General features: G+C 48.2%; 1 protein-coding gene across 2 annotated transcripts in view; it reads right to left on the minus strand.

Moving 5' to 3' along the window:
* Positions 1–23,013, minus strand: part of LOC119962960 (LIM and calponin homology domains-containing protein 1-like) — a 502,229-nt gene that overhangs the window by 14,285 nt on the left and 464,931 nt on the right. For both annotated transcript variants that reach the window (XM_038791315.1, XM_038791316.1), the window contains 2 exons: positions 11,234–11,317; positions 10,883–10,991 (listed from right to left, as the gene is read on the minus strand). In XM_038791315.1, the coding sequence (XP_038647243.1) occupies positions 10,883–10,991; positions 11,234–11,317 (193 nt within the window). The remainder of the gene's footprint in view (positions 1–10,882; positions 10,992–11,233; positions 11,318–23,013) is intronic.

Raw genomic sequence — 23,013 nt, forward strand, 5'->3', positions numbered from 1 at the left:
TGGACTTGTTCTTGTGTATTGAGATTTTTAGTATTTTGTGCATGGCAAGTTGCTGATAATATTGCAGTGAGGGAAATCGGACATCTGGGGCTGGAGTGAAGAGGGAAATGAACTATATCTCCTTAACCAATCTGATTGAAGGATTGAGCAACACATAGGCGAGGAGAAACTATGCATTAGAGTTATTTCAATGCAAAATCAGGAACAGGAAAAGAAATAAAGAGAGGGAAAGAAAAATTGGATTAAAGGAATGAGAACAGACATATGGCGTGATCCAAAGGCCATGTTGCGCCGGATAAACAGCTTGGCCCAGCTTAGTATGGCCGATAAAAGCCGGGAGATCTTGCTTTCGGGATCCACCAATCGGAAAAAGACGCATTTATTGCAAATTTTTGCTTCTTGCCTGCGAACCAGCTTTCTACCCATCTCAGGACAATACCCCAACCCCATGCACTTTTAACTTTACACAGTAATCTGCTATGTGAGGCCTTGTTAAAAGCCTTCTGAAAGTCTAAATAAACCACATTCACTGGGTCTCCATGATCAATTCTACTAATTGCATCTTCAAAGAATTCCAATAGATTTGTCAAGCATGATTTCCCTTTTATAATCCATGCTGACTTTGTATGATTTTACCACTGCTTTCCAAATGCTGTGCTATGAAATCCTTGAGAATGGACTCTAGCAACTTCCCTATTACCGATGTTAGGCTCACTGGTCTATAGTTCCCTGTTTTTTCTCTACCTCCCTTTTGAATAGTGGGGTTACATTCGCTACCCTCCAATCTGCAGGAACCATTCCAGAGTCCAAACAATTTTGGAAAATGACCGCCAATGGATCTACTATTTCTAGGGCTACTTCCTTAAGTATTCTGGGATAAAGATTATCAGACCCTGGAGATTTATCTGCTTCCACCCCATTAATTTCCCTGAAGCTATTTCTCTATTAATACTAATTTCCTGCAGCTTCAGAAAGCAGGTAGAAAGCGCTGCCATCTTCAAATTATTAGAGTTTCATGACACAGTAACTCATCCATTGATGGGATCATTACATTAACAATCCTGTGCGGCACGGTGGCGGAGTGGTTAACACTGTTGCCTACAGCACTGAGGACCCAGGTTCGATCCTGGCCCCGGGTCATTGTCTGTGTGGAGTTTGCACATTCTCCCCGTGTCTGCACAAAGATGTGCAGGTTAAGTGGATTGGCCATGTTAAATTGCCCTTCATTGGAAAAAAAAATTGTGTAGTCTAAATTTATTAAAACAAAATTAAATTAACGATCCACCTATTCATTTGTGAATTTTTCCAGCCTGATTCCTTAGTTGAAAAAAAAAGTCTTTCTCATTGGTTCAAATTGAGGTTGCTTGAGGCTCAATTTTAAGTTAATGGAAACTCTGGCCAACTGCACTTCTGGATATGTAACCTTGCCATGGAATTTATGAGTTAGGTAACTAAATATTGTGCAGAAGGAAATTTATTTCTGTATTAGTTAACGGAAGTATTATTTGATTACAATCTGGTTAGGAACTGTTAACATTTAAAGAAGAAATCCAAACAACCAGCAATTAATTAACAGAACTACGCGGCAAGGGTCAGGATTCTCCAAACCCCCAGCCATGTGTTTCTTGGCAGCACGCCATTCACTGGCAGCAGGATTATCTCTTCCTGCGTCTTGTAAAAGGGATTTTCCATTGAAGCCACACCACACCGTTGGCAAACTTTTGGGCGGGGGTGCCCTGCCGTTGGGAAAGCAACTGGAGAATTCTGGCCAAGATATCATAGGCGGGATCTCCATTCCTGTCGGACATGAATTGCACTAGTTTAATGATAGCTTTGTGGTCGTAAAGCAAGTGGCAATTCTGTATTCCTTATCATGCAAATTTATGCATGGCATGGAAGACAGCGTGATTCCCAGCGGATCCTGATATCAGGCTGCTACCATCTTTTTTTGTAGAAAATATTTAATTGAAGCATTTGCAATTTTCACAATTTAACATGTTGACATTTCTAAAACAGTGCGAGTCGACGCGTAAAATACCCCCTAAAATAACAACAAACAATAAACCACTTTATTATTTACCCCTCTTCTCCCGCCCTATCCCCATTTACCCGTATACTAAGTTCCCTGTCCTTATTTAACATTACCCTGCCTCCTGTTTTCCTACCCCCCCCCCCCCCCCACTTTTTCCCTTTCCCCCCCTTACTGCTGACGTTCAGTTTTTGTTAAAGAAATCGATGAACGGCTGCCAACTCCGGGCGAATCCCTGTATTGATCCTCTCAGAACGAACTTGATTTTCTTCAGACTGAGAAACCCTACCATATCGCTGACCCACACTCCTGATTTTGGGGGCTCCGAGTCCCTCCATCTCAGCAAGATCTGTCTCCGGGCCACCAGGGAGGTGAAGGCCAGGATATCGGCCTCCCTCCCCGCTTTGCGCCCGGATCCTCCGACACCCCAAATATTGCCAATTCTGGACTCGGAGTTACCCTACCTTCCAGGACTTCTGACATAACATCCGCAAATCCCTGCCAGAATTACCTCCGTTTCGGACATGCCCAAAACATATGAACATGGTGTGCCGGGCTACCCCCACACCGACCACATCTGTCCTCCACCACCTCAAAGAACCTACTCATTTAGGCTAGCGTTATGTGGGCCCTGTGGACTACCTTGAACTAAATCAAGTTGAGTCTAGCACAGGACGAGGATGCATTTACCCTTTTCAAGGCATTTTCCCACAGTTCAGTTTCCAGCTCCCCTGGGCTGCTACCATCTTGAGTGGGCAGCCCAATACCAGAGTCCCGTGGCTGGCAACACCCCTGCACTGCAAATCGACCACAATCCCCCCCACCCCGTCACCACGTCGTACCGCACATTGGCCACGATCCCCCCTCGCACCACACGGCAACCCCCCATCCCAAGATCTCCTGAGTGCCCCCTAAGCCCAAGTACGGGGGTGACCCACCCGCCCGCATGGACCATTGTAATAGGGGGACCCCACCATGGACCCCTGTAATAGGGGAAACCCCTCAAAGGGATCCCAGTAATAGGAGCCCCCCCACAGGGACCCCTGTGAGAAGGGCCCCCCACAGGGACCCCTGTAATAGGCGGATCCCCCCACAGGGACCCCTGTAAGAGGGGACCCCCAGGGAGATCCCTGTAATAGGGGAAACCCCCCACAGGGACCTCTGTAAGAGGGGGACCCCCCACAGGGACCCCTGTCAGAGGGGGACCCCCAGAGGAATTACTGTAAGAGGGGCTCTCCCACAGGGACCCCTGTAAGAGGGGATCCCCCACAGCGACCAATGTAAGAGGGGGGACCCACAATAGGGACTACTGTAAAAGGGCCTCCCCCACAGGGACCCCTGTCAGAGGGGGACCCTCCCATAGGGACTACAGTGAGGGGAACACCCCACTGGGACTACTGTAAGAGGGGACTCCCAAGAGAGATCCCTGTAAGAGGTGGATCCCCCACAGGGACCACTGTAAGAGGGGAACCCCCCACAGGAATCCCTGTAAGAGGGGAACACACCCACAGGGACCCCTGTAATAGGGGAAACACCACATGGCCCCCTGCCTAAAGGAACCCTGACACACAGAGACCCCCCCTCACAAAGACCTCCTCCAAAAAAAGACACCATTTGGAAGCTAGTGAGCAGTCCGGACAGGGTCTGTGGGAAGCATTATAGCTGTAATACTAACCTTGCAGGTCCTCGAGTCCATTCCTTGAAGGTGAGCAGCTGTGCCTACGTCTGGTTCTCACAGATACACTGGGCGCGATTCTCTGGCCTTGTTGCGCACTCGCTCAAGCGAAACGAGGCCAGAGAATCGCGCTCAGTGTATCTGTGAGAACTTAAGCCCTATTTCCAGACAATTAACGGGAGCTACCCCATATCCAACGGGTCTCCCGTCATTCCTCGGCCTCCCCAGCAAGTGGACACGTTGGTACCCATTAATACTCCATTTGAAAAGCGTGAACATTGCGGAAGGGATTCTGTGGGAAGCCGTGGAGGTGAGTAACCATCTTTGCTCACAGGCAAATGACCCACGGTGCTGGGCTTGCCACCCCAGTGTGTGGCAGGTCAGTGGGGAGGCACCCTCCGGAGGGTGGGCCACCATGGGACGGGAGCGGGAAGGAGAGTGGGGGAGGTGCTGGGGGGGCAATCGCATGCAGCACCAGCATGCCAACCCCTGCATCATATGTTCCGGGACAACCCCAGCCCCTGCCCGTCTGCCCCACTGACCACCCATAACCTCCACCGATTGCTGAGGCATCTGGCCGTGCGGCTGAAGGCTATTGCTAATAGGGAATTGGCAACCGTGGTTAACTGAGCACTTCACACAATCCAAGTGGATTCCTGTAGCCATGTAGGAGTCATTGGCTAGCATCCTGATCACACCTTGATGCATGAACACTGTGCTTGAACACCACACACGCAGCAGCCAACATCTGAACATCTAGGATATGGGACACAGCTCCGGGGACATGTTCACGGACGGAGGGTGTGTGAGTCCTATCAGGCAGGGAGAGATGCCTGGTGAGATCGGCTAAGGGTTCGGAGGTCAGGCCGCATTGAGGAAGAATGTGACTGCGGAGTCCTACTGGTTGTGTTCAAGGGTTTTTAATGTGTCACGTGTGTCAGACAATTCCTCACTCCCAATGGTGACGCCCCATTCGCCCCACCACTCCTTCCCCCTCACCGCCTACCTTCCGCCCCCCCCCCACCCCCACCCCCTCCCCCCTCTCCCAGTGCCCTCAGTGATCCTCTACGTTCTTCACGTTCCTAGCTCTATCGCTACATCTAGGTGTGCCCCAGGATGCACATTTATCATAGAATTTACAGTGCAGAAGGAGGCCACTCGGCCCATCGAGTCTGCACCGGCTCTTGGAAAGAGCACCCTACCCGAGGTCAACACCTCCACCCTATCCCCATAACCCAGTAACCCCACCCAACACTAAGGGCAATTTTGGACACTAAGGGCAATTTATCATGGCCAATCCACCTAACCTGCACATCTTTGGACTGTGGGAGGAAACCGGAGCACCCGGAGGAAACCCACGCACACACTGGGAGGATGTGCAGACTCCACACAGACAGTGACCCAAGCCGGAATCAAACCTGGCACCCTGGAGCTGTGAAGCAATTATGCTATCCACAATGCTACCGTGCCGCCAACTACTTACCTCCTCCCGAAGTCTTCTATGCCCCTGGGAGCTCTGGGGCCGGAGGGCTCCTGTGCACTTGTCGGCGGTACATGCACAGCCGTGCTTGCCCTGCCCCGTGTGCTGACCTCCGCGAAGCGGCCTCATCAGAGGTGTGGAACATGGGGGTGGGGGGGAAGGGGCACCATCCCCACTCCATGGGATGGGTCCGGGTTGGCACCCAGTGCCCCCAGTGCTGCCCCACCGGGACGTCAGATCTATTGCAGGTGGTGGCAGAATGGTATACAGTTGCGAGAGACTGGCCGTGAGAATTTCCAACGTGGACTTTGGACCCCATGAAATTTCATTGATTTATGTCAAACATGGGCAAGGAAATCGCCTGCTGATTACCACCTACCACCCTCCATTAGCTGATGCCAGTGCAAAATACATCTTCAGCCAAAGGTTCCGAGTGAATGATCCTTCTTGATCTCCACCTGAGGTGCCCAGCATCACTGATGTCTGTCTTTAGCCAATTTCATTCAATCCACGTGATATCAAGAAATGAATGAACATACTGAATACTGCAAATGCTATGGGCCCTGACAATGTTCTAGCTATACACTTGTGCTCCGGAACTAGACAGGCACCTAGAAAAGCTATTTCAGTACAGTGGCAACACTGGGATCTACCTCACAAAGTGGAAAATTACCCAGATGGGTCCTATGCTGAAAAAGCTGGACAACCCAGTCTTCAAGTTACCACCGTCAATCATCAGCAAAAAGAAGAAAGGTGGTGTCAACAGCGCTATCAAATGGCACTTATTAGCAATAACCTGCTTATTGATGTTTAGTTTACATTTCATAAGACCATAAGACATAGAAGCAGAATTAGGCCACTCGGCCCATCGAGTCTGCTCCACCATTCAATCATGGCTGATATTTTCTTATCCCCATTCTCCTGCCTTCTCCCTATAACCCCTTATTAATCATGAACCTATCTATCTGTCTTAAAGACACTGAGTGAATTGACCTCCACAGCCTTCTGCAGCAAAGAGTTCCACAGAATCACCACCCTTTGGCTGAAGAAATTCCTCCTCATCTCTGTTTTAATGGTCATCCCTTTAGTCTGAGATGGTGTCCTCTGGTTCTAGTTTTTCCTACAAGTGGAAACATCCTTTCTATGTCCACTCTACCCAGGCCTCGCAGTATCTTGTAAGTTTCAATAAGCTCCCCTCTCATCCTTCCAAACTCCAACAAGTACAGGCCCAGAATCTTCAAACGTTCCTCTACGACAAGTTGTTCATTCCAGGGATCATTCTTTTGAACGTCCTCTGGACTCTTTCCAAGGCTAGCACATCCTTCCTTAGATACAGGGCCCAAAACTGTTCAGAATACTTCAAATGGGGTCTGACCAGAACCTTATACAACCTCAGAAGTATATCCCTGGTCTTTTATTCTAGCCCTCTTGACATGAATGCTAACATTGCATTTGCCTTCCTAACTGCCGACTGAACCTGCACATTAACCTTAAGTGAATCGTGAACAAGGACTCCCAAGTCCCTTTGTGCTTCTGATTTCCGAAGCATTTCCCTATTTAGAAAATAGTCTATGCCTAAATTCCTCCTTCCAAAGTGCATAATCTCACACTTTTCCACAATGCATTTCATTTGCCACTTCATTTCCCACTCTCTTAGCTTGTCGAAGTCCTTCTGCAGCCCCCTTGCTTCCTTAACACTACGTGTCCCTCTACAGATCTTTGTATAATCTGCAAATTTAGCAACAGTGCCTTCAGTTCCTTCTTCCAGATCATTAATGTATATTGCGAAACGTTGTGGTCCCAGCACAGACCCACTAGTCACCGGCTTCCATCCTGAAAAAGACCCCTTTATCCCCTTTATCCCCACTCTCCGCATTCAGCCAGTCAGCCAATCCTCTATCCATGCCAGGATCTTACCCTTAACACCATGAGCTTTTAACTTATTTAACAATCTCCTATGCGGCACCTTGTCAAAGGCCTTCTGGAAATCTAAATAAATATCTCCACTGGTTCTCCTTTGTCTAACTTCCTTGTTACCTCCTCAAAGAACTCTAACAGATTTGTCAGACATGACCTCCCTTTGACAAAGCCGTGCTGACTCAGTCCTATTTTACCATGCACTTCCAAGTACTTTGCAACCTCATCTTTTTTTAAATTTTATTTTATTTTTGAAAATAAATTTAGAGTACCAAATACATTTTTTCCAATTAAGGGGCAATTTAGCTTGGCCAATTCAGCTATCTTGCACATCTTTGGGTTGTGGGGGCAAAACCCACGCATAAAACAGGGAGAATGTGCAAACTCCACACGGACAGTGACCTACAGCCAGGATCGAACCTGGGACCTCAGCGTCGTGAGGCAGCAGGGCTAATCCACTGCGCCACCGTGCTGCCCTGCGACCTGATCTTTAATAACAGACTCTAAAATCTGACCGAAGTCAGGCTAACAGGCCTATAATTTCCCTTCTTCTGCCTCCCTCCATTCTTAAACAGTGGTGTTACATTAAACACCTTCCAGTCCTCTGGGACCCTTCCTGTCTCCAGTGATTCCTGAAAGATCATCACTAATGCCTCCACAATTTCCTCAGCTATCTCTTTTAGGACCCTGGGGTGTAGACCATCCTATCCAGGTGACTTATCCACCTTCAGACCTTTCAGTTTCCCCAGAACCTTCTTAGTAATGGTCACTGTACTCACCTCTGCCCCCTGGTTCTCCTGGAGCTCTGGCATCCCACTGGTGTCTTCCACCATGAAGACTGATGCAAAGTAACTATTCATTTAGTCTGCGATTTCTTTGTTTCCTATTATTACTTCTCCAGCCACATTTTTCAGTATTCCAATGTCTATTTTTGCCTCTCTCTTACCTTTTATACATTGAAGAAACCTCTTCCTATCTTTGTTTATATTACTAGCTAGCTTGCACTCATACTTCATCTTCTCCCCCCCCTTATTGCTTTTTTAGTTGTCCTCTGCTCGCTTTTAAAGGCTTCCCAATCCTCTGGTTTCCCACCAATCCTCGCCACTTTGTAAGCTTTTTCTTTAGCCTTTATGCTGTCCTTGACATCCCTCGTCAGCCATGGATGCCTTTTCCTCCCCTTACCATGTTTCCTCCTCCTTGGGATGAATTTCTAATGACCCCCAAAAACTCCTGCCATTGCTGCTCCACTGTCTTCCCTGCTCGGCTCCTTTTCCAATCAACTCTGGCCAGCTCCTCCCTCATGTCTTTGCAGTTACCCTTATTTAATTGTAATACCTTTACATCTGATTGCAGCTTCTCCCTCTCAAACTGCAGGGCAAATTCTATCACATCATGGTCACTGCTCCCTAAGGATTCCTTCACCTTAAGTTCCCTAATCAAGTCTGCCTCATTACACATCACCAAATCCAGAATTGCCTGTTCTCTAGTAGGCTCTGTCACAAGCTGCTCCAAAACACCATCCCTTAGACATTCCACAAATTCAATTTCTTGGGATCAACTACCAACCTGATTTTCCCAGTCCACCTGCATATTGAAGTCCCCATGATTATTGTAATATTGCCTTTTTTACATGCCTTTTCTATTTCCTGATTTATTTTCAGCCCCACAGCCTGACTACTGCTAGGGGGTATGTACATAACTCCCATCAGGGTCTTTTTACCTTTGTGATTCCTCAACTCTACCCACAGAGATTCTGTGCCTTCGGATCCTATATTGCTCATTGCTATCAATTTAACTTCATTCCTTACTAACAAAGCAACCCTTCCCCCTTTGCCCATCTGCCTGTCCTTTCGATAGGACATATATCCTTGGATATTTAGATCCCAGCCTTGATCCCCTTGCAACCATGTCTCTGTGATGCCCACAACATCGTATCGGCCAATTTCAATGTGGGCAACATGCTCATTTACCTTGTTCCGTATACTGCGCGAATTTAGATTCAACACCCTCAATCCTGCATTGGCCACCTCCCTTTTCACACTCTCGTCAGTCACTGTACCCTGTACTGTGGCCCTTTTTGATTTTTGACTATGGCTTCTCTGCCTTACACTTTCCTCCTTACTGTTTTTTGTTTCTGGCCCCGTTTTACTTCTCTCCGACTTCCTGCATCGGTTCAAATCCCCCTGCTACATTAATTTAAACACTCCCCAACAGCATTAGCAAAAACCCCCCACCTCAGGACATCGGTTCCAGTCCTGCCCAGGTGGAGACTGTCCGGTTTGTAATGATCCCACCTCCCCCAGAACCGGTTCCAATCCCCCAGGAATTTGAATCCCTCCCTCTTGCACCATCTCTCAAGCCACGCATTCATCCTATCTATCCTGACATTCCTATTCTGACTAGCTCGTGGCACTGGTATCAATCCTGAGATTACTACCTTTGAGGTACTCTGCCAGGGTATCTCATCTCCTGACCTCATTACAACCTTGGTCCAAACATGGACAAAATAACTGAACTTCAGAAGTAAGGTGAGAGTGACTGCCCTTGACAACAAGGCAGCATTTGGTTGAATGTGCCAACAAATGGATCTAACAAATTTAAGGTCAATGGGAATTAGGAGCCTGCAAAAGGAAAGATGGTATGGTCATTGGAGGTCAATCATCTCAGTCCCAGAACACTGCAAGAATTCCTCAGGATAGTGTCCTTAGCCCAGTTGTCTTCAGCTGCTTCATCAATGACCTTCCCTCCAACATTAGTTCAGGAGTAAGGTTATTTGCTAATGATAGCACAGCGTTCTCCACCATTCACAACTCCTAAGATACTGAAACATTTTTTGTCCACAAACAGGCAGGATCTGGACAATGTTCAGGATCTGGACAATGCTTGGGCTGATATGTGGCAAGTAACATGCACTTCATACAAGGACCAGGCAATGACCATCTCAACAAGAGCGAATCTGACCTTCTCCCATGCTATTCAATGGTATTACCATTGTTGTAGCATCATCATAGTGGTCACCATTGACCAGAAACCTATCTGGATCAGCCATTTACGTACTCTGGCCACAAGAGCAGGTCAGAGTCTGGGCATTTTGCAGAGAGTAACTCACCTCCTGACTCCCCAAAGCCTGGCCACAGTCTACAAGGCACAAGGCAGGAGTTGCCACTTTCCATTACACACCATTCAAGGAGCTGAATACTATCAAACACAAGGCACACACCTAATTGGCAACCCATTCACTCCCTCCATCACAACTCACAATGGCAGCAGTGTGTACCGTACATAAGGTGCGCAGCAGCAACTCAACATGTTTCCTTTGATAACATCTTCCAAGCCCATGGCCTCTGCCATCTAAAAGGACAAGACAGCCACATGGGAAACCTACCACCTGCAAGTTCCCCTCCAAGCCACACAAGATCCAAACTTGGAAATACATTGCCGTTCCTTCCCAGCCATTGGATCAGAATCTGGAGCTCCATCCCTAACAGTACTGTGGGTGTACCTACATTAGGTGGACTACAGCAGGTCAAAAAGGTGGCGCACCACCACCTTCTGAAGAACAATTATGAATCTCATCCCATGAGCAAATAAAACAAGGAGCTACCTTAATGGGCCTGTCGATCGTTCTCTCTTTTTGAGATGATTAACTCGACAATAATTTCTACAATAATATTTTCATACACAAATATATTGCCTTTATCCTTGTTTGTGAAAATATCTGGTCACCGTGACAATTCAATTGTGTGCAGTGTTTTGAACGAGGTCAGGTAGATGGTCTCACCGTGAAACACTGAATATGGAAGTAAAGACTGAGTGTTTCGATGATCATGGCTGCGCCTTTTCCAAGAGGAAGCCCACAAGTTGTGCACAGCTTCTTCCCACTGACTGACCTACAAAACAAGGTAGAGAAGCAATGATCAAAGCCGCGTCTTCAAAGAATGAAACATGATAGGTCTCTTTGTTGGCTATAATATTGACCATTTACTAGATAAATAATCAGTAGATACACATCTGCACCTCCATATTCCAAATCAGGATTAAACCAGTATCAGCACACCTTTATGTTTATCTACTGACACACTTTAATTTAGCAGAGGCTGTTCGTGCCACTGATCCATTTTGTGATGCCCACCTGCTGGGTGACTGGAGCGGAAGAGGAGACGAGTGTGGGAGAGGCAGAGATTGGCCTGACTGTAAGTTTTCATGAGATCCAGACCTAGGAAAAGAACAAATATTCAAAAATGTTGACAATAGCCATTATTACAAGATTAATATCCAGTTTACGGAATATTGCAGGGTAGTCTCCTCGCAGATGGGGGCACCATTTTGGAAGCCTGCCATCCCATTTCAGGCCCCCAAGTTTTGACCCCCCCATCCCTCACCAACCTTCGGGAGGCCCCCTGAAACTCTCCATCACCTCCCTCTACTTGATAAGGCCCCCCAGGCCTGATCCCTGGCAGTGTCAACCTGGCACCCGGGCATCCCGGCAGTGCCACCTGGGCACCCTGGCAGTTCCAAGGATGGCAGTGCCAAGGATCCGGAGTGCTAGCGGGAGTGCCAGGGTGCCACCCTGCCCTGTCCCCGACCAGGTCTCCAATGGCCTTGGAGGACCCCTTAGATGCTGCTATGCCCGGTCCATATTTGTGTGGACCAGTATTAAATGGCGCCCTGGCGAGATCTCTCAGGCGCGGCCGTTGAGTCCCGGGGGCTGGGAGAATCCGGCAAACGTATATTTAAATGAGCCAAATTATTCATTTGAGTAAGATGTTTTGAGCATCAGAAATCTCACGAGAGACTTCTAGAATCCACACATGCTCAGTTAAATGCAGCAATCCAGAAGTTGCTGTCAGTATTTTTTTGCTTCTTCACTGCGTGTGCTTTTGAAGTTCTCACAGATTGAAAGCCATCACTGAACAAATGGGAACTTGCCCATTTGTGACATTGGCCTCATGGTAAAAATCCTTGGAAATATTACACATCGGCCGGAATTCTCTGGCCATTCACTGGTGGTGGGATTCACTGGTCCTATCCGCAGCGCATCTCTGCCCATGGGCTTCCCAACAGCATGGAGTGGCTTCAATGGGAGCAGGGAATCCTGCTGCCAGTGAACTGTGCACCACCTCCTGCTGCCGACAAACATGTGGTTAGGAAACTGTAGAGTCCCTCCCAATGTTGATGAAATATAATTGGATTTTTCATGGTTTTCTAAGTTCATAATTGCTGCTGAAAAACCTTTCTCGGGTTGGTAAATTAATGTTATATTTATGAAATATTGGGTGGTATTTTCCACTCCAGAAACTGTGCGGTGCTGGGCGGGATCAGCACGGGTTTGCCACTGATCTGTGGGTCACATCCCACGCCCTGTCTTCTGCTTCAACCTCATTAATGTTTCTTTAAAATAAATTTAGAGTACCCAATTCATTTTTTCCAATTAAGTGGCAATTTAGCGTGTCCAATTCACCTAGCCTGCACATCTTTAGGTTGTGGGGGTGAAACCCACGCAAACACGGGGAGAATGTGCAAACTCCACATGGACAGTGACCCATAGCTGGGATCGAACCTGGGACCTCGGCGCGTGAGGCAGCAGGGCTAACCCACTGCGCCACCGTGCTGCCCTTCAACCACATTAATTACTCAGAAGCAAGCAGTTGACTGAAACACGTGACAGGGCGGGTACGGATTCGTCTGCCCCCGTTACCTCATGGGGTTGAGGTTCCTGGCTCCATACTTAAATGCCAGTCAAATGCACACATTAGCGATGGGATTCTCCAAAAATGGGGCTATGTCCCCACGCCCGCCGGAAAATGGACGCGAATCACTCCAGACTTTTTTTGAAACGTCCGGAGTGATTCTGCGCCATTCAGGGGGCTGGCAGGGCCCTGGCATGCTCCCCGCAGCTGCTACTGTGGATACGGGGCCCTGCGCTTCCGGCCATCGGTCCGCGCATGCGCGCGGTGGCCGTATTCGCGCCGGCCCCCGCGCAGCATGGCAGATCCCTACAGGGGCCCGGCGCAGAGGAACATTGGCCGCCCCCCGGAATGAGCATGCCCGCCGATCGGTAGCCCACGATCGTGGGCCTGGCCACTGTGCAGGACCAACCCGGAGTCAGATTCCACCCCCCTTCCCCACCAGGACGGCCCCGCAGCTGCGATGCTGAGGTCCGGCCAGGTGGGACCATACGCGAATGATGCCGGCTGGACTTGCCAGAATTTGGCGGGCACTCAGCCCGTCGAGCGTGGAGAATCACCGCGTGGGCCACTTTCAACGGCCCCGACTGGCGGCGCGTCGATCACGCGCGTGCGACTAGCAACGATTCTCCGGTCCCCGCAGAATCGTGTGCCGGTGTGGGAGCCTATTTTGGGTTATTCTCCACCCCCGCACCGAGCGTAATTTCAGCATGGAGGATCGGAGAATCCTGCCCAACACCTCTGCAGCCTAACTGTATGATCGGAACTCTCGAGATGCCCCCAAGGAACAAGAAGAGTATACCAAGGTTTAGTCACTATGTCTGCCAGCTCTGGGGGGTTCTTTTCCCCAGGGATTGATGTAGGAAGTCCAACAGCCTCGCCTTGCCAGCCTGGAGGTAGTTGTGAAAGTGGTCAGCTTCATGGGCAACGGCTAGAGAAATGCCATCCAGTGCAGGAAGAGAATGAATGATCTCATCCGCACCACCAGGGTAAGTCAACATTCAGCTACTCCAAATTCATACACTCATCATGGCATTATGCACTCAAAGCATGACACAGCTCAGGGATTTCCAACAATATTAGCGGGGGAGATATCAGCATTGAAAACCTGTTCACCAGCATCTCATCTATCATGCTGCACAAATAGCATCTTCAGCTCTTACTGTGGAAGATTCAGCACACACAGCAGGCATGCATGCTTCCCAACCTCTGCTCTATCCCTCTCATCACATCCATCCATTTGCCTTCATGCCAAGCTTGACCACAACAAGAGGGAGAGATCCCAGACTGCAAGAGGGATGGCCAACATCCAGGAGCTCTCCAAATTTGAGGATGATGTTGCCGAGTTGGCAGGAGAAGACAGAGATCACTCCCGTGGTGAAGGTGAGATCGGCCTCTCTCACCAAGTCAGTATGGATGATCCCTCCTTGAGTTGATCACATCTTGACATTCACAATGAGTGGCATGCAATGTTGTATTCAGCCTGTTCATAAGCTAAGTCTTTCTTCTCTCTTACAAGCAGCAACAGGGCCAGACAACATAAGCCCTGCCTCCAGACTATGTCAGAGGAGAATGCCGAGGAGCCATTTGAAGAAGACCTGTTCCAGAGTCCACCTGCACCCTCCACCAGTGCAGAGACACGCACCCAAGCTAGTCCGAGATGTAAAGTAGCCTTGGGGTCACATTCTGAGGAACACCTCATTGACACATCTCCACAGCATGCAGAGGTACTGACAGTCCAGGTCTCTGGCACTCGGACGACGGATGGAGAACAGGCATCCGCTGAGTCTGAGTCTGGTGATGACCCTCAAGAAGCACCTGTTGCAAACATGCTGGAGATGCAACTCTCAGTGGTGGTATATCAGGTACTGTTGTGGGAGTCCGTCAATAGACAAGAGCAAAGGATGGAAGAGACCGTGGCTCTGACATGCGAGTGTCCCGAGGTCTCCATGGGACCAGTGGCGGCCACCTTGGAGACCGTGGTCCAGCAGTTTCTGTCAGATTTTCGCTCTGACCTTTACTCCATCACTCTAGGCGCTGATGGGATACATCAATGGTTATGCAAGAGAGGGGCTGGGAACCTCAATCTCCGTACAAGTGCTCCTTGCTCCTCCTACTCAAGGAATCAGTTGGGGGCCATTGGACAGGGAGCAGGACAAGCAGCTGGACACCCCAGGGCATCCATTCAGATGATGACTCCCCGAGTGTTCAGCCAATCCCAATCCACTCTGCCTGTGACCGCCATCATCTCCACCTGTACAGGTTGAGGAGGGTGAACCTGCCTCGCAGCAGGAGACCCAAAACAGGCCAGGGCCCTCCAGGCCACATCCCTCCAGAGGCACCTGCCAAAATCATCAAAGACAAAAGGGCAAAGCAGTGAGCATCTCTGCTGCAGATGTCGGGGATACAGCAAGACATAGTGGCAAAGGTAGAAAGATTAAGAATCATTGATGTCACTTTTTGGTGATGGGTATTCACTCACTGTATATGTCATGCACCTTCATAAATATATTTACTGTTCATGACAATGGTCTCAGTGTTTGAATGTGTTGTGCATATGCATCTACCTAGCCTCTTAGTGCAAGGGTGACCCAAACTCCACTGTGTGATTGTCTCCTTTTGTGAGGTTCACATTCATGTGAAGTTGAGCATGTTAGTTAATCATCCCTTGCCTAATGTCAGGGAGATGTGTCAATGTCTTTATTGAAAGTGACAGCAAATTACTTTAGAAAGTGATCTTCAATAAAATACACCAGGAGTTATGCATGCTCAAAAGCATTGGTAGGTTACCACTGATGTTGCCTCATCATCAAATAGCTGCCTTCATTATTTGTGCCAAAGTACAACACCTGCAGCCATGATGGTGTCTCTAGCCATGTGAACACCTCTGTGGCAGCAAGACTTGTCTCATTCAGGAGGGCACTTGAAGCAGGCTTGGTGCTGGTTAGCTGTCTTTCAGTTCCCAGAGCAGCTACATACAGCTTTGGCTGCTGACCTTCCCAAAGATTAGGACCTGGTGAAAGATGAGGGTTGGAGATCCAAGGCCCAATGTTGACCTTTCCTTCAATGTTATGGCTTGCAAAGGCCTTTCAGACCACGACTTGCTACAAAGAGACAAGAGAAATTTGCTTGTGTTCCCTTGCTTGCATTTGACGCCTTCTGGAACCTAGTGGCTATCAGAGTGTCAAAGGCACATCTTCTGCATTTTGTGGCTTTAGCTTAGGTGGGGTTACAGGGATAAGGCAGGGGAGTGAGCCTCGGGAGGGTGCTCTTTTGGGCAGTCGGTGCAGACTCGATGGGGGAATGACCTCCTTCTGCACTGTAAGGATTCTATGGAATTGCATCCTCAGGCAGATACTCCACATCATCGTCTTCTTCAAGTGTTTGTTCTTCCAGATCTTCATCACCTGAGGAGCTCTCAGGCCTCCTCCATGTCTCCCTGTGGCAAGTGATATCCCCTTTGAAGCTCTATGTTGTGCAGGATGCAACCATGGTGATGCAGGACACCCTCTCTGGAGAGTACTGCAGAGCCCCAGTTGAGTGGCCCAAGCATCAGAAGCACATCTTCAGGTCTGCTATATGATGGATCATTTTGAATGAAGCACTGCATTGTATCGTTCTGGGAACCTATGCAAGGAATCAGAAGTGGGGGAAACATGGACAAGAACAAAAGCAGAAAGGGGAATAAGAAAAGTGATAGATGGAGAAATCAAGGGCCAGAATCACCCAGGGCCTCAGTGAAAAATAATGGGAATGGGATAAGGAATGTTAAAAAGACAAGCATTAAGGCTTTCTACCTTAATGTCTGGAGCATTCGTAATAAAGTGGATAAATTCATTGTGCAAACAGGTTCAAACGGTTATGATACGGTTGGAATTTGGGAGACATCAGGACTCACATGATGAAGGAGCTGCTCTCTGAAAGCTAGTGATTCGAAACAAACCTGTTGGACTTTAACATGGTGTTGTAAGACTTCTTATTTTGCCCACCCCAATCCTACGCCAGCATCTCCACATCATGGCTTAATCTGCATATAGATTTGGCAAATCAAATTAGTAACAATACTGTAGAGGAGAAATTCCTGGTGTGGAGATGGGTTGGTTTTCTGGGCCAATACATTGAGGAACCAACTAGAGAACAGACCATCCTAGATTGGGTATTGTGTAATGAGAAAAGAATAATTGGTAATATAGTTGTGCTTGGGGATGAGCAACCATAATATGACAGAATTTTTCACCAAGATGAAGACTGACGTAGTTGATTCTGAGATTATGGTCCTGAATCTAAATAAAGGAAATTACGATGATGTAAGTTGTGAATTGGCGATGATGGATTGGGGAATGTTGCTTAAACGGGTGACAGTGGATGGGCAATGGCAAACATTCATACAGAATGTGGAGATGCCGGCGTTGGACTGAAGTGAGCACAGTAAGAAGTCTTACAACACCAGGTTAAAGTCCAACAGGTTTGTTTCAAACACGAGGGTTCGGAGCGCAGCTCCTTCCTGAACACCTGAGGAAGGAGCAGTGCTCCGAAAGTTCGTGTTTGAAACAAACCTATTGGACTTTAACCTGGTGTTGTAAGACTTCTTACTGGATTCAAACAGAACACAGGGGAACTGTAACAATTGTTCATTCCTGTCTGAAGCAAAAGTAAAACCGGAAAGGTGGCCAAACCATGGTTTACAAGGGAAATTAGAGATAGTATTAAATCCAAGGAAGAGGCATCCAATTTCCCAGAAAAAACAGTAGACCTCAGCATTGCGAGAAGTTTAGAATTCAGCAAAGACAAAGAGATTGATTAAGAAGAGGTAAATAGAGTACGCTTGCTGAGAGCATAAAATTAATTGTAAACGTTTCTGTAAATATATGAATAGCATAAGATTGGTGAAGACAAATGTAGATTCATTACGGTCAGAAATAGAGGAATTTATAATGGGGAACAAAAAATGGCTGACCAACTGGATATATATTTTGGCACTGTCTTCACAAAGGAGGACACAAATAAAATAGCAGAAATGTTGGGGATAGTTTAGTGAGAGAGATGCATCTGTCCAGGACAGTATCGGTAGAAGGGACCATCGCACAGTCCTTATGGAGACAAAGTCCCGTTTTCACATTGAGGATACCCTCCATCGTGTTGTGTGGCACTACCACCGTGCTAAATGGGATAGACTTTGAACAGATCTAGCAACTCAAAACTGGACATCCACGAAGTGCTGAGGGCCATGAGCAAAATATTATTCAACCACAATCTCTGGCCTGGCATATCTTCCAATCTACCATTACTACCAAGCCAGGGAATCAACACTGATTCATTGACGAAGGCAGGAGAGCATGCCAGGAGCAACATCAAGCATACTGAAAAATGAGGTGTCAACCTGGTGAAGCCACAACACAGGACTACTTGTGTGCCAAACAGCATAAGCAGCAAGTAATAGACAGCTAAGCGATTCCCCAACAAATGCATCAGATCTAAGCTCTGTCGTCCATGTTTGAACCAAGGCTGCAATGAGGTCAGGAGCTGAGTGACCCTGGTGGAACCCAAACTGAGCGTCCATGAGCAGACTATTATTGACTATTGCCACATCCAGCGTGAATGGTGGTGGGCAATTAAACAACTCACTGGAGTTGTTTAACTGTTCACACATATCCCCATCCTCAATGATGGAGGAACCCAACACGTATGTGCAAAAGACAAAGTTGAGGCATTCGCAACAATCTTCAGCCAGAAGTGCCAAGTGGATGATCCATCTCAGTCTCCTCCAGAGGTCCCCAGCATCACAGATGCCATACTTCAGCCAATTCGATTCAACAAGAAACGGCTGAAGGCACTGGATATTGCAAAGGCTTTGGGCCCTGAAAATATCCCAGCAATAGTACTGAAAATCTGTGCTCCAGAACTTGGCGCACCCCTCACCAAGTTGTTCCAGTACAGCTACAATACTGACATCTACCCACCAATGGGGAAAATTACCCAGGTGTATCCTGTACACAACAGGACAAATCCAACACAGCCAATTACCGCCCTATCAGTCTACACTCCATCATCAGCAAAGTGATCGAAGGAGTCATCAACAGTGCTATCAAGTAGCACTTACTCAACAATAACCTGCTCATGGACGCTCAGTTTGGGTTCTGTGGTGAATGTAACTCCGTAATTCACACTGTATTGTATACACATGAGACCATGCATTGATAAGCGCAGTTGCGTTGCCCGACCACTAGGGGGAGTGGCGCTGGGAATGCTTAGGAGTTTGTACAGGGCTCCACCCTTGGCTCCGCCCATGACTCCTCCCCCTGGACTGCTGTATAAATACCAATGCTCAGAGCCAGTCGTTCAGTTCATCGAGAGTTCAACGTGGAACAGGCTGGCTCCGTTGTAAGTAGATTAAAACCACTGTTCATATCTTAAAACATGTGTCTAGTGAATTGATGGTTCCATCAGGTTCCACCAGGGTCACTCAGCTCCTGACCTCATTACAGCCTTAGTTCAAACATGGACAAAAGAGCTGAATGCCAGAGGTGAGGGGCGGAATTCTCCGCAACGCCCTACGCCGTCGTGAAACCTGGAGTGTTTCATGACGGCGTCGGAGGCCGCTCCTCGTCCCCTATTCTCCCCCCCCCGGGGGGCTTGGAGTGACGTGCCGTAAATCTCGGCCGCCGGGCCTTGACACTGGCGTCAAGGCACGGCGTGCCGAGAATGACGCGGCGGTGACGCCAAATGACGTCAGCTGCGCATGCGCAGTATGGCCGGCGCCAACCCGCGCATGTGCGGTTGCCGTCTTCCCCTCCGCTGCCCCGCAAGACGTGGCGGCTTGATCTTGCAGGGCGGCGGAGGGGAAAGAGTGCGTCCCTTGGAGACGCCGGCCCGACGATCGGTGGGCACCGATCGCAAGCCAGTCCCCTCCCGAGCACGGCCGTGGTGCTCACTCCCCTCTCCGCCCCCCACAAGCCACAAACGAACCTTTGGCGCCATTTTCACACCGGCAGTGACCAGGTGTGGTTGCCACCGGCGTGAACAGGTCGGGAACGGCAGGCATTTCGGACCATCCGGGCCGGAGAATTGCGGGTCGCCATGAAAAATGGTGACCCACGATTCTCCGAGCGGTGTGTCGCAAAACGCGACACAGTATTTTGGGGGGGGTGGGAGAATCGTGGGGGGTACCAGAGCGGCCCTCCCGCGATTCTCCCACCCGGCCTGGGGAGCGGAGAATCGCGCCCGAGGTGAGAGTGGACTGCCCTTGACATCAAGGCAGCATTTAACCGAGTATGGAATCAAGGAGCCCAAGCTAAACTGGAGTCAATTGGAATCAGGGGAATCTCTCCGCTGGTTAGAGTCATACCTGGCACAAAGGAAGATGGTTGTGGTGGTTGGAGGTCAAAAATCACAACTCCAGGACATCACTGCAGGAGTTCCTCAGTGTAGTGTCCTAGGCCCACCACCTTCAGCTGTTTCATCAATAACCTCCCTTCCATCATAAGGTCAGAAGTGGGGATGTTTGTGGATGACTGCACAATATTCGGTGTCACACGCAACTCTCAGATAATGAAGCAGTCCATGTCCAAATGCAGCAAGACCTGAACAATATCCTGGCTTGGGCTAACAAGTGGCAAGTTACATTCGTGCTTCACAAGTGCCAGGCAATGACCATCTCCTACAAGAGAGGATCTAACCACTGCCCGTTGACATTCAATGGCATTACCATCGCTGAATCCACCACAATCAACATCCTGGGGATTACCATTGATCAGAAACTGAACTGGGCTAGCCACATTAATACTGTGGCTACCAGAGCAGATCAAAGGCTAGGAATTCTACAGCGAGTAACTCACCTCCTGACCCCCAAAGTCTGTCCACCATCTACAAGGCAGAAGTCAGAAGTGTAATGGAATACTCTCCCCTTGCCTGGATAAGTGCAGCTCCAACAACACCCAAGAAGTTCGAGACCATCCAGCCCACTTGATTGCTCCTCCTTCCACAAACATTCAAACCCTCCACCACCGACGAACAGTGGCAGCCGTGTGTACCATCTACAAGATGCACTGCAGTAACTCACCAAGGTTCCTTAGTCAGCACCTTCCAAACCCACGACCACCACTATCTAAAAGGTCAAGAGCAGCAGATACCTGGGAACCCCACCAATTGGAGGTTCCCCTCCAAGTCACTCACCACCCTGACTTGGAAATATATTGCCGCTTCTTTACTGTCGCTGGGGCAACATCCTGGAACTCCCTCCCTAACCGCACAATGGATGTACCTACACCTTAAGAACTGCAGTAGTTCAAGAAGGCAACTCACCACCACCAGGGACTGATAATCCACATCCAGAGTACTTAAGGAAGTAGCTCTAGAAATAGTGGATGCATTGGTGATCATCTTCCAAGATTCTATAGACTCAGGAACAGATCCTACAGACTGGAGGGTAGTTAACATAACCCTACTATTTAAAAAGGGAGGTAGAGAGAAAACAGGGAATTGTAGACCAGTCAGCCTGATGTCGGTAGTGGGGCAAATTCTAAAGTTCATTGTAAAAGATTTAATAGCAGGGAACTTGGAAAACAGTGACAGGATTGGATGGAGTCAGCATGGACTTACAAAAGGGAAGTTATGCTTGACAAATCTACTAGAATTCATTGAGGATGTAACTAGTGTAGTTGACGAGGGGGCGCCAGTGGATGTAGTTGATTTCAACTTTCAGAAGGCATACGATAAAGTCCCACAATAGATATTAGTGTGTAAAATTAAAGCGTATGGGATTGGAGTAGTGCGTTGAGATGGATAGAAAACAGGTTGGCAGACAAGAAACAAAGAGTCGGAATAAATAGGTATTTTTCCAAATGGCAGGCAGTGACTAGTGGGGTATCGCAGGATCTGTGCTAGGACCCCAGGTGTTCACAATATATATCAATGATTTAGATGAGGGAACTAAATGCAATATCTCCAAATTTGCAGATGACCATTTGGTGGGAGGGTGAGCTGTGAGGAGGTTGCAGAGATACTTCATTGTGATTTGGACCATTTGAACGAGTGGGCAAATGCATCGCAGATGCAGTCTAATGTGGATAAATGTGAGGTAGCAAAAACAGGAAAGTAGATTATTATCTGAATGGTTATAGATTGAGAAAGAGCAATGTGCAACGAGGCCTCGGTGTCCTTGTACACCAGTTGCCAAAAATAAGCATGTAGGTGTAGCAGTTGGTAAAGAAAGCAATTAGCTGGCTTTCATAACGGGAGAATTTGAGTACAGGAGCAGGGATGTCTTGCTGCAGTTGTACAGGGCCTTGGTGAGACTACACCTGGAATAGTATGCAATTTTGGTCTCCTTATCTGAAGAAGGATGCTCTTACTGTGGAGGGAGTGCAGTGAAGGTTTACCAGATTGATTCATGGGATGGTGAGACTGATATGTTAGGAGAGATTTTTTTGGACTTGGTTAGGACTATATTCGCTGGAGTTTAGAAGAGTGAGTGCGGATCTCATAGAAGCCTATAAAATTCTAACAGGACTGAACAGAGTTGATCACAAAGATTGTTCCCAATGGCAGGGGAGTTCAAAACCAGGGGCACAATCTAAGAATACAGGTAAACCATTTAGGACTGAGATGAGGAGAAATTTCTTCACCTAGAGAGTGGTGAGCCAGTGGAATTCGCTACCACAGAAAACAATTGAGGCCAAAACATTGTATGTTTTCAAAAAGGAAATAGATATAACTCTTGAGGCTAAAGGGTTCAAAGGATATGAGAGAAAGCGGGAACAGGTTACTGGGTTGGATAATCAACCATGATCAGAATGAATGGTGGAGCAGGCGCATTAGATCAAATGGCTTACTCCTGCTCTATTCTTTATGTTTCTACAGACTTTGAAGATGGCGCATGTGTGTCATAAACCATCATTTCAGCATGTACCCCTTATCACCCAACAGCCAGTCCTGTTAGCATCGTGGCCCTGTGAGTATCTGAGGCATCTGGGAATGACTCAGGATTTTTGGGTCATGGCAACTCCAAGGATACCTGGCACTAATGTGCATGATGTACTTCTGATGGCCACACCAGCTGAACGTTTTGTGAGTGGAACCCTTTCCTGTTAATGAATATCAGAGCTGCTGCTATGGAGCTCTCAAAGCCACATGTGTGCAATGGATCGCTCACCAAACTCTAAGCAATGCAGAAATTGCCACGAAACCCAGAAATCTAGCAGCCTGGCTAGCTTGATCCAGTGTGAAC

This window comes from Scyliorhinus canicula, chromosome 3 (genome assembly GCF_902713615.1).
Source record: "Scyliorhinus canicula chromosome 3, sScyCan1.1, whole genome shotgun sequence".
NCBI lineage: Eukaryota > Metazoa > Chordata > Chondrichthyes > Carcharhiniformes > Scyliorhinidae > Scyliorhinus > Scyliorhinus canicula.